The 11,878-nt window shown below is 40.7% G+C and overlaps 1 protein-coding gene across 4 annotated transcripts; it reads right to left on the reverse strand.

Annotated features, from left to right (window-relative positions):
• Positions 1 to 7,873: 7,873 nt before the first annotated feature.
• Positions 7,874 to 11,025, reverse strand: LOC115134721 (GRB2-associated and regulator of MAPK protein 2-like). Of its 4 annotated transcripts, none has more exons than XM_029668912.1 (5): positions 10,799 to 11,025; positions 9,928 to 10,057; positions 9,646 to 9,819; positions 9,222 to 9,392; positions 7,874 to 8,333 (listed from the first exon to the last, which is right to left on the reverse strand). In XM_029668912.1, the coding sequence occupies exons 1-5, from the start codon at positions 10,949 to 10,951 to the stop codon at positions 8,086 to 8,088; spliced, it is 876 nt and encodes a 291-aa protein (XP_029524772.1). In that variant the 5' UTR covers positions 10,952 to 11,025; the 3' UTR covers positions 7,874 to 8,085. The 4 variants fall into 4 exon arrangements, with proteins under 4 accessions (XP_029524772.1, XP_029524771.1, XP_029524769.1 ...); XM_029668911.1 differs by having other exon boundaries at positions 7,874 to 8,336; XM_029668909.2 differs by having other exon boundaries at positions 7,874 to 8,636.
• Positions 11,026 to 11,878: the final 853 nt, after the last annotated feature.

Here is an 11,878-nt window from a genome sequence, read left to right on the forward strand (position 1 = left end):
TTGGAGTTTTTGAGCACTTATTTAACTGCTCCATTTATACCAAGTTCGATCTCCTGCGCCTGACTTCCCTGCCACCAGCACACACCCTTACACAAGTGTTGACATGCGCAGCACAGTTAGCTTTATTTAACTTTTTTGACCGACTGTGCTTTGAAGTTACTGAGATGAATCAAATAATTTTGAATAGACTGAGATTCCTTGATGTTCACTCAAATCCATCCTCATTGTTTAACCTGGACACCATTATTTCAGGTTCCATCATCACATTCCATCATCACATGAGTTTGAGGGACATTATGCAGCGAGAAGAAATTACTCTGGAAAGCATAAAATGCCCAAAAAGTACAAATATGTAGGGCTGTGATAAAACAAGCACCGTGTTGTCTATAGCTTTGCTAGCCAGAGAGGTTTGGTTATGTTATCTGATTTGCGTCAAAAGTTTCATGAGAAAATGACAATTGGAAGTGATGATGTTACAATGGAGAGGGTTAAAAACATTGAGAAATCCCATGTTAGCGGATGGGGGGACAAAAAAGACAACAAATGTATAACATAAAAAGTATAGCAGATATCAAAAAGTTGTATACATGCAAATCAATCCAGACCATTCCGCACGTTCTAAATCAAATCAAATCAAATTGTATTTGTCACATACACATGGTTAGCAGATGTTAGTTCTGAAGTTGGAACGGCGTAGGAGGAGTAGGTGGCGGAATAATAATTATAAGAAGTATGTTTAATATCTAAACTGGGGCTGCTGCTAGCCCCACCAATAAGAAGAAGTAGAGTTGAAGTCGGAAGTTTACATACACTTAGGTTGGAGTCATTAAAACTTGTTTTTCAACCACTCCACACATTTCTTGTTAACAAACTATAGTTTTGGCAAGTCGGTTAGGACATCTACTTTGTGCATGACACAAGTCATTTTCCAACAATTGTTTACAGACAGATTATTTAACTTATAATTCAGTCTATCACAATTCCAGTGTGTCAGAAGTTTACATACACTAAGTTGACTGAGCCTTTAAACAGCTTGGAAAATTCAAGAAAATTATGTAATGTCTTTAGAAGCTTCTGATAGGCTAATTGACATCATTTGAGTCAATTGGAGGTGTACCTGTGGATGTATTTCAAGGGCTACCTTCAAACTCAGTGCCTCTTTGCTTGACATCATGGGAAAATCAAAAGAAATCAGCCAAGACCCCCCCCCCCAAAAAAAAAATTGTAGACCTCCACAAGTCTGGTTCATCCTTGGGAACAATTTCCAAATGCCTGAAGGTACCACGTTCATCTGTACAAACAATAGTATGCAAGTATAAACACCATGGGACCACACAGCCGTCAGGAAGGAGACGCGTTCTGTCTCTCAGAGATGAACGTACTTTGGTGCGAAAAGTGCAAATCAATCCCAGAACAACAGCAAAGGACCTTGTGGAGATGCTTGAGGAAACAGGTACAAAAGTATCTGTATCCACAGTAAAACATGTCCTATATCGAAATAACCTGAAAGGCTGCTTAGCAAGGAAGAAGACACTGCTCCAAAACTGCCATAAAAAAAGCCAGACTACGGTTTGCAACTGCACATGGGGGACAAAGATCATACTTTTTGGAGAAATGTCCTCTGGTCTGATGAAACAAAAATAGAACTGTTTGGCCATTATGTTTGGAGGAAAAAGGGGGAGGCTTGCAAACTGAAGAACACACATCCCAACCGTGAAGCACGGGGGTGACAGCATCATGTTGTGGGGGTGCATTGCTGCAGGAGGGACTGGTGCACTTCACAAAATAGATGACATCATGAGGGAGGAAAGTTATGTGGATATATTGAAGCAACATCTCAAGACATCAGTCAGGAAGTTAAAGCTTGGTCGCAAATGGGTCTTCCAAATGGACAATGACCCCAAGCATACTTCCCAAGTTGGGGCAAAATGGCTTAAGGACAACAAAGTCAAGGTATTGGAGTGGCCATCACAAAGCCCTGACCTCAATCCTATAGAAAATGTGTGGGCAGAACTGAAAAAGCGTGTGCGAGCAAGGAGGGCCAGTTACACCAGCTCTGTCAGGAGGAATGGGCCAAACTCCACCCAACTTATTGTGGGAAGCTTGTGGAAGGCAACCTGAAATGTTTGACCCAAGTTAAACAATTTAAAGGCAATGCTACCAAATACTAATTGAATGTATGTAAACTTCTGACCCACTGGGAATGTGATGAAAGAAAGAAAAGCGGAAATAAGTCATTCTCTCAACTATTATTCTGACATTTCACATTCCTAAAATAAAGTGATGATCCTAACTGACCTAAGACAGGGCATTTTTACTAGGATTAAATGTCAGGAATTGTGAAAAACTGAGTTTAAATGTATTTGGCTAAGGTGTATGTAAACTTCTGACTTCAACTCTATGTCAAATACCTAAGCTGTGGCTGCTTAATAGTAACATAATATTCAGTGATGTCTATTTTGAGTATAATGAAGTCTGTTTCTTGTGATGTTTTCTGTCCTCAGATACAGAGAGCTGTGAAAGCCTGTCTACAGATGAAGAGGTCACAATGAAGAGCACTGGTTCTCAGTCCTGGTCCTGGGGACTCAAAGAGGTGCACATTTTTGTTTTGCCTCAGCACTGCACAGCTGGTTCAAATGATCAACCCATTATCAAGCTTCAAGTGGTATTTATGTATTCATTTGTGATACTATCCTTGATATGATCCTGCTATTGTCACATGCTACACATTCACATGTGTGTGCACATGCATCTATCTATCAATTAATCTCTCTATCCATCTGTCTCTCATTTGCAGGTATGTTTTGATATGAGAGGATGCCAACCCATAGTCCCGTCATCGCCACCTCACCTGCTCGAAGATAACCTTCGGGCCAACTGAGGGCCCAAGACTGGTTAAGAAACATCGCTAGAGACTCAATTATGTAATTGTGATGAACTGAAAGAATATTAGGGCAGCACTGTAATTCGTTAATCATATGCTGTCTTCCCTGCTTTTCTGTTCTTACCTCTTTCCCTTTCTGTCTTTTACACTCTCACACACCTCTCGCCACCTCCTCTTTCTTCCTCTGTTTTTATAATGCACACCAGATGTGCATAGAAGTACAGATTGAAGTTGTATTTATAATATAATATTATAATTATAATATTTATAATGCATGTATTGATAACACTTGGATAATGAACTTTTTTCAATAAAGCATTTCATATTCTCTACTGGTTGAAATTAAGTCTCTCATTTGATTAAATACTACACCTATCCTGTGTCCTCAGATCAGTACAGATAAGGGAAATTAGATATTGAGATGAACTGGTTTTAGAGTATTTACATGATGCATAGGAAGTGTAGTGTACTATTTTTTGTTATTCTGTTTCTGTATATATGAATTGCAAATCAGCCTTTAACTAATTAAATCATGTTTTCCAGTCTACTGCATAGTTACAATGTGTAACCATTGATGTCCCAGGACCAGGATCGGTAAACACTGTTGAAGTGTATAATTGTAATACAGTACATACATGCAGACACAGCATCATTCAAAGACTAGAGTTTGATACTCCTGGTATTGGATATGACTGAAAAATAATGTCTCACAGACATTCATTCCTGAACCGCAGCTTTATTTGCCAAGGTAGAGTACATGATCAGCGAATATATTCAATGTATATACTACAATCTGGGGGTCTCATGCTTGGTAATAACCACACGTATATGCAACTTGCAGATTTTAGCATGTAAATCTTGGTAGGGAAAACAACTAAAAAAACGTTAGGGATGCATGCCAGTAAAGCCACTACACAACACAACACTAAACAACACATTAATTGCACTATAACGGTGACAAACTGTCCTACGTAAAGCTGCCCCAACAGCAGAGTCTCAACAACAGTCCCAGCACCTTACCACTGCTACACCTGGCTTTCAGCAGAGCCTTGTCTGGTAGCGAAACAGTTCATTCAGCCTCATTTACTGCCTTTTTAAAACATAGCTGATATGACTGACTTGCTTAAACAAATGTGGTTTCTACTGACAATTGAGATGTACAAACTATGGCATAAGGGGATGACAAGCGCATAAGAGGCAATCATTTCGATTAAGAAATAAATGAGCAAGCTAGGACTGACTAGTCAAAATAACTATTTGTTCAGCACTTTTGAAATGTACAGTGACAGAATTCAGAACATGGGCCGTTCTTACAGTGTTCTCCCTGTACACCAAGTCAGTACCGTAGGATAAATAAAGGGTGCATATAAGCAGACAATGAAAGCTCTTACAATAACATTTCTCTAAAAAAGGCTATAGGCTACATGTGCACCACCAAGTCAAAACAGTAGGCTAAATTAAGAAGGGAAAATATACCAAATTATTAGGGTGAAGCACAAGGGCTACTAACAGCTTACTACACAACATACCATTACTTTCTTAGCTACAGTATACATATCTCCCTGGCATATTGCATCATTTATGCAGCAGCGTACAATACATTTTTGGGCTCACCTTGTTGTGCTCACTTGAACAGGAAGGTGACGTGGCAGTCCTTTGTGGGAAAAGTTTGTCATCGAACTTTGTCATCAAAGTCTGGCATCCTCTGGATTTATGGTACTTTCAAGATAACTGTTGAATCATGATGACGTTCAGTGATCTTCAGGTCATAGCTCTAGAAAGAGGCCCTAGTTCCCGAATTACAATTCCGAGTTGGATGACCGTTCAAAATGTATTTTCCCAGTTAGAGCTAGTTTTCACAAGTTCCCAGTTGTCTTGAACTCTCTGAAGTCAGATTTCCCAGTTCCGAGTTAACACTTGTTTTGAGGACAGCAGAATTTATGCTGGATTGACAGCATGGCCAATGTTGAATGTTTATCATTTTAAGCTTGGAAAATAGACCCTTAAATCCAGAATTGGGACCACACAGCCGCTCCACTGAATAGCAGGCTAGTGATTGCTTTGCAATGCTTGCAGTTAGCCACGGATTCCTTCTAAACCACTCATTGTTGAATTTGCGATTTCCAACTTGTTGTGTAATATTTATGTCCAATGGCCGATGACCACGACATGTTTTATCTATAATTTATTTTCATTAATTCTGTTCGTATGACAAGGATTAAAAATGATTGATGATGACTGCTTGCTAAGATTTAGAAAGTATGATGTTGACATGCTCAGTCCAATCAAAGCTACTGTAGATATATAGCGTGATTTAACATAATTTTATCTGTGGCCAATGACCTTGAGCCCTCTTGGATGGGCACTTCTAATGTAACTTTATGGTAGCACCCAAGATTGTGAATTTTCGAGCTCTACCCTTAGATTTGGCAGTGACATAGTGTCCCCATGAGTGACAGAACACTGAGCCAATCACGGCGCATCTAGAGAACATTACCAACCTCTACGATCCATATTTCCGCTGGCTGCCTCACCACCACCACTGATTTAGACTGAAACACTTGCCTTTTGGACCTACCTTACTCAAGATAGCAAAAAAGAGACCATGTTTGTATGCAGCTTTATTAAGTCAATGATTATTATTTTATTTACATTGTTTTCAAACTGATATGTGACACGTATTAATGCCAAAATAACATGCAAAACAGGCAATCCCCTCAAAAGTTTTATTTAAAAAATTGCAAAAAATGTAGCTCTGCCCCACCTGCCCTGAATGACCAGTCGCCACTGGTCTTTACATTAACTAACATATACATATACTGTACATATTTTGCATTATTTTAATGATTTGTAATGACGTTTTATACAACCGGTGGGTCTAATCCTGAATGCTGATTGGTTAAAAGCGCATTCCAGCCCGTGTCTATTCCACAAATTACCACCGGCTAAATCTATGATGTTAAAATGCCTATTTACTCTGTTCCATCTGACTACGCAATGCACTATTTTTATTTTGTTAAAAAAATTTGTTTAACCTTTCTTTAACTAGGCAACCAAACCAATAGAATGAACGTGGAGCCGGCTTGGGTAGCAACCCTAGATTTGTGTCGGGACTATATCTTGTGGAAGGATGAAATAGTATGAATAAATTCATCAAAATAAAGTTTAGACATTATCTCACATTTCAATCATTTTTAAATATGTTGGTAACCCCTTGTATAAAAGTGATAATGCTCTCGAAGCCGGTGTTTGGAGGAAATAATGGCACGGTTTGCCGGCACTCGACTTCGTCTCGTTCCATGCCAAATCTTTCTCCAAACACGGGCTTCTCTGGCATTATCACATAAATAATGACTTACATTTGCTTCCATCCTAGTATTTTTGTCAGCCATCTTTGCTGAAGAAAGTCTCCAGCGTTGGGTTGCGTAGCATCAAATTCGTCATGGGAACCACTCAAAATAATTGGTCATTGCACAGGGGTCGCTGCTGGTGATTTGCATGAAGCTGGGAAATGCTGAACTTTTTCACAGCCTCCCACACCACGTTCGAGCCGCCGAACGGTCCCCCGCCCACAACGCTTCTCACTGCTTTCCCTCCATTGAAAATTAATGGGAAGCGGTGTCGCTATTACCACACCGTCAATGGATGAGGAGGTGGAGCTTGTACGGTATAGCTCTAAGGTGCTGGAGTTGAAAAGAAGCAAAGTCATTTTGGAGAAGGTCTGAGAGCTGTGTATGGACATCTCTGGAAGTTTCATGATTCATACAGTATTTATACATACTGTGTTGTCCATTACAGAACAGTTTCAGGGATTTTAAATAAAATGCTGCATCATGGCCATATGTCTCTCTGCAAGGCTCCTGATCCTGAGAGAAGATTGTCAAGGTGACTAGAATCATCTAGAATGTTATTCTATGCTGTAGCGTTAAGATTTCCCTTTGCTGGAATTAAGGGGCCAAGCCCAAACCATGAAAAACAGCCCCAGACCATTATTCCTCCTCCAACAAACTTTACAGTTGGCACTATGCATTTGGGCAGGTAGCGTGTTCCTGGCATCCGCCAAACCCAGATTCGTCCGTCAGACTGACAGATGGTGAAGCGTGATTCATCACTCCAGAGAACGTATTTCCACTGTTCCAGCGTTCAATGGCGGTGAGGTTTACACCCCTCCAGCCAATGCTTGGCATTGTGCAAGCTGATTTTAGGCTTGTGTGCGGCTGCTTGACCATGGAAACTCTTTTCACGAAGCTCCCGACAAACAGTTATTGTGCTAATGTTGCTTCCAGAGGCAGTTTGGAACTAAGTAGTAAGTGTTGCAACCCAGGACAGACAATTTGTACGCTCTTCAGCACTCAGCGGTCCCATTCTGTGAGCTTGTGTGGCCTACCACTTCGTGGCTGAGTTGTTGTTGATCCTAGACTTTTCCACATTACAATAACAGCACTTACAGTTGACTTGGGCAGCTCTAGTAGGGCAGAAATGTGATGAACTGACTTGTTGGAAAGGTGGCATCCTATAATGGGGCCATGTTGAATGTCACTGAGCTCTTCAGTATGGGCCATTCTACTGCTAAGGTTTGTCTATGGAGATTGCTTGGCTGTGTGTTCAAATTTGATACACCTGTCAGCAATGGGTGTGGATAAATAGCCAAGTCCACTAATTTGAAGGGGTATCCACATACTTTTGGTCATGTAGTGCAGCTTAGAACCTTGTGCCATCTTTTGTTTTGCATGCTTTTTGTTGGCCATAAAATGTATGTTATGTTTATTTTCTTGGACCTCATGTAGGTATTTATTTATGTATCTTATTGCTGTAGTTGTGGTAAATGAAATGACTGAAAGTCAATTACATTTTGTCAATGGAAATGAAAATGTCAATGACGTCTGTGACTCCACCGGCCCTGTGGTGTGACAGCGGGACAAGGCTATTGGCCTGAAACCTGTGCTTTTTATCATGCTGTGTGGATGAATGTTTGCTTCCCAGCAGGAATTACTCCAAAAAGTAGCCTTTATTCTGAATGACACTTTAGCCATTACTAATGTAAATGGTACTTAGCCTAACATAAAATATGTAAATAATTTACCATCCAGCACAAGAGTACAAAATGTCACTTCTATGATCGCTTTAGTGTTGTTTGGATCCCAGATTGCCAATGAAATGTTTATAATCTGATTATAATCCCCATTACAGATAATCCATTCCTACCCAACCTGCTCAGCTCCAGAAGACCCAAGTAAGGGCCTCCAGCCCTCTCGGAAGCGGAGAAGCTTGCTCACGTGCAGGCTCTCCATACCCAGGGTCTCCCTCATCATGCTGGGCTCAACTGTGTACAACAGATCCCCGTCAATCTGCTCCCTCTCGAAGGCCTGGCAGTACTGGTCCAAGTTGAGCAGTCGTAGGCAGGAGCACACCTGTGCCACACTCAGGTCCCGTAGATTAGAGGGCACCTCTGCTAAGGAGCAGAAGAGTGGGTGCCATGAGCCGCCAGAGTAGAACTGGGAATTGTTCTCCAATGATGGAGAAAGGGGTGGAAGTTTGTGTCTAGCTATTTGTAAATATTGTGGTTTAGGGGGTAGAGGTGGGGGTCTTGCTGCTTTTCTCTGTAAAGTAGGAGGCTCGGTTGTCTCAAAGTCAAGGTGCTGGTAGAGGTTGATTTCATCACCCTGGCTCTTCAGGCACATGTAGATTGGCTTCACATCCATGTATTCGTGACCCTTTTCAATCAACTCTTGCTTATTCAAAATGGTGATATCTGAAGAGGCAGACTAGGTTTGAGTTATTTTGAACATTTACATCTGTCAATGCCAATTAGGATATTTATGTGCCATAACATCACTAAAAAGAATAGTGAGGTCACAAAAATGTATGTTCTGATAGCACAATACATCTGATAGCACAATTACAGGAGTCCCACAGGGATTTGTACTTGGTCCCCTCCATTTTACATTTCTGATTTCTCAAATGCAAGGAGACATGCAGCATCCTGCATCAATTCTTGCTTCATTGATAGTGCATGTTGACTATATGGCAAACTCAATTTCTCTAAAACTGAGAAAACCAGTTTAGTCCCTGCCTCTTCAACTGTGCCACGCTCACACCAAACAGGCATAGAAGTCTCCTTGTACATTATACTGAAAATCAGAACAAAATTAAAGAGGACTGAGTACAAATTCCTGTGTGACTCCTCTGGGTCTGCTGTAGTGTGGTGTACTGATGCTATTACTGATCCACACTTAATTGTCACCCACCATCACGTTCTAAGGTGAAGTATGTGGTCATTCACCAAAGGGAGGTGTAATGTAACAATACTTTTTTCATGCAGAGTGCTGCGGTTTACCTTGAAAGATGAAAAGGTTCCTGAGGCCCAGTTCATCGATCTGCCCCCCCAATGTTGCACAGGCGTCCTCGAACTGGCCCTGATCGAGTCCCTCCAACCCCTCTGCCAGTGCAATACGCACCTCCTTCATATACATGGGCAGCACCAGAGGAGTGTGTCTGGAGAGGATTCCTGCATAACAACAACACATAATGAATAAGTTATTGGAGACTAAATCTGTCCTTCTCTTGGTCTCCATGCTAAACTGAATAGATGTATAGGTTACATATTTTCAAATGCAAAGTTCTCACTATTTGTTGTAAAAGGCTATATGACAAACATACATATTTGAGGTCACCATACAAATGACCTACTGTAACATTCAGAGCAGGTTTCAATGAATGATAAATCAGATGTATTTTAAAATAATGCAATCGATGAATACCTTTGCTGCTGAAAGGAAACCCAATTAAGAGCTGCTCCTCATAGGTGCGTGTGATTGTCAGTGTGTCCAGCCTATGACCCCCTGACAGCCACGGCAGGACGAGTGGCGTTATTGGTTGGATGATCACTGGCAGTGGGTTGGACTCCAAAATAGCCTGAAGACTGATTGGTGGTCCTATGAGTGATTGCCAAAAAGACCCCGTTTGCAACGGTAACTAAGCTATCATCCTCAGAGTGGTTGATAAGAGGTTGTAGATTCACCTCTCTTAACTGTGCGACTCACCTTCTCGTCTATCATTTCTGATTATGTAGAAGCCTACAGTAGAGATGGTGACAGGTAGGGACAGGACTTTCCCATGTTTGCTCTCAAACACTGCTCTCTGCTGGCAGAGCAGGGAGTGGACCATGATGTGCTTTGGAAAGTTGGGGTGGGAGGTGATAAAAACATAAACATGAACTACATGAGAGCTGCACTTCATTTTAAGCGATAATAATATGTGACATGTTGAAAGCACCAAGCGGTCTGTTTAAACGACTAGCACACAGCTCAGACACCCATGCATACCCCACAAGACATGCCACCAGAGGTCTCCTCACAGTCCCCAAGTCCAAAACAGACTATGGGAGGCGCACAGTACTACATAGAGCCGTGTCTGCATGGAACTCTATTCCACATAGGGTAACTGATGCAAGAAATAGAATCAGATACATTTAAAAGAAAAAAGATAAATATACACATTGAACAGCGGGGGCCGTGAAGCAACACAATAATAGGCACAGACACATGCATAAACTGCCTACATTTTCATGGACCCCAGGAACAGTAGCTGCTGCCAAGACAGCAGCTAATGAGGAACCATAATAAATACAAATACAATTACAAAATACATGACTGAGTGAGTGAGGAGATTCTTTCATATACTCTCTTAACAAAAGGCTTTGCAAATCAGAACAATTGAAAAATACTGATTCGGTCGATAAAGGACAGGCTTCTTTTCAAATTTTACAAACCTACAGTGCAGTACTACAATACAGTCCATTTTTAGAAAGATTGAGTATTAAGAGACATTATTTGACCCCCAAACCACTGTGCTAAAATAGCTTCAGGCAGTTGATAATATCACTAGGTATCAAAGGAAAGAAATCACACTCACTGTGCTTGAGCTGATACTGTCCAGTTCCTGTTGTCCAAGAAAGCCCACCGTCACATTGATGATCTTAGGAAAGGAGTCCTTGAATTTTTCAGCAAACTCTCCAAGATTGTATTCTTGATGTCCCCAGTGTAGTTTGCTAGTGTCCATGTCCATTTTTGCAACTGGAGGAAGTGGAATGTTCAGGAAGTTTAACAAATGATTAAGCAACAACAGCTTTCCCAGTCCCATTTCCTTGTAACCTTTGAAACTGTAAATACCTGTGTAGCCCTGCCCTGTAGATAAACAACACACTCAGCAATGCTTTGTCAATCTGTAACGGTATCTACAACGCACAGAGTGCCATCAGAAAGTATTAATTCCCCTTGACTTATTCCCCATTTTGTTGTGTTTCAGCCTGAATTCAAAATTGATTAAATATATTTATTTTCTCACCCATCTACACACAATATCTCATAATGAAAAAGGGAAGATTTTTCTTTTTGAAACATTTAAAAAAATTATATATATACCATATATATATAATTTACATAAGTATTCACACCCTACTTTGAAGCAACTTTTCCGTTGATTATAGCTGTCTTTCTGAGTAAGTCTCAAAGAGCTTTCCACACCTGGATTGTGGAACATTTGCCTATTATTCTTTTCAAAATGATTCAAGCTCTCAAATTGGTTATTGATCATTGCTAGACAACCATTTTCAGGTCTTGCCATAGATTTTCCTGTAGATTTAAGTCAAAACTCGGCCACTCAGGAACATTCACTTCTTGGTAAGCAACTCCAGTGTAAATTTGGCCTTCTGTTTTGTTGCACTGCTGAAAGGTGAATTAATTTCCCAGTGTCTGGTGGAAAGCAGACTGAACCAAGGTTTCCTATCGGGTTTTTGCCTGTGCTTAGCTACATTCCGTTTCTTTTTTAACCTTTTAAGTTTTTCAATTCCTTTTTTAAGTTATTCACTCCCCAGTCCTTCACGATTACAAGCATATCCATAACATGATGCAGCCACCCCTATGCTTGAACATATGGAGAGTGGTATTCAATAATATGTTATATCAACACCATAGTACCCTCCAAGCTCGTCAT

This window comes from Oncorhynchus nerka, linkage group LG9a, assembly GCF_034236695.1.
Source record: "Oncorhynchus nerka isolate Pitt River linkage group LG9a, Oner_Uvic_2.0, whole genome shotgun sequence".
Taxonomy (NCBI): Eukaryota; Metazoa; Chordata; class Actinopteri; order Salmoniformes; family Salmonidae; genus Oncorhynchus; species Oncorhynchus nerka.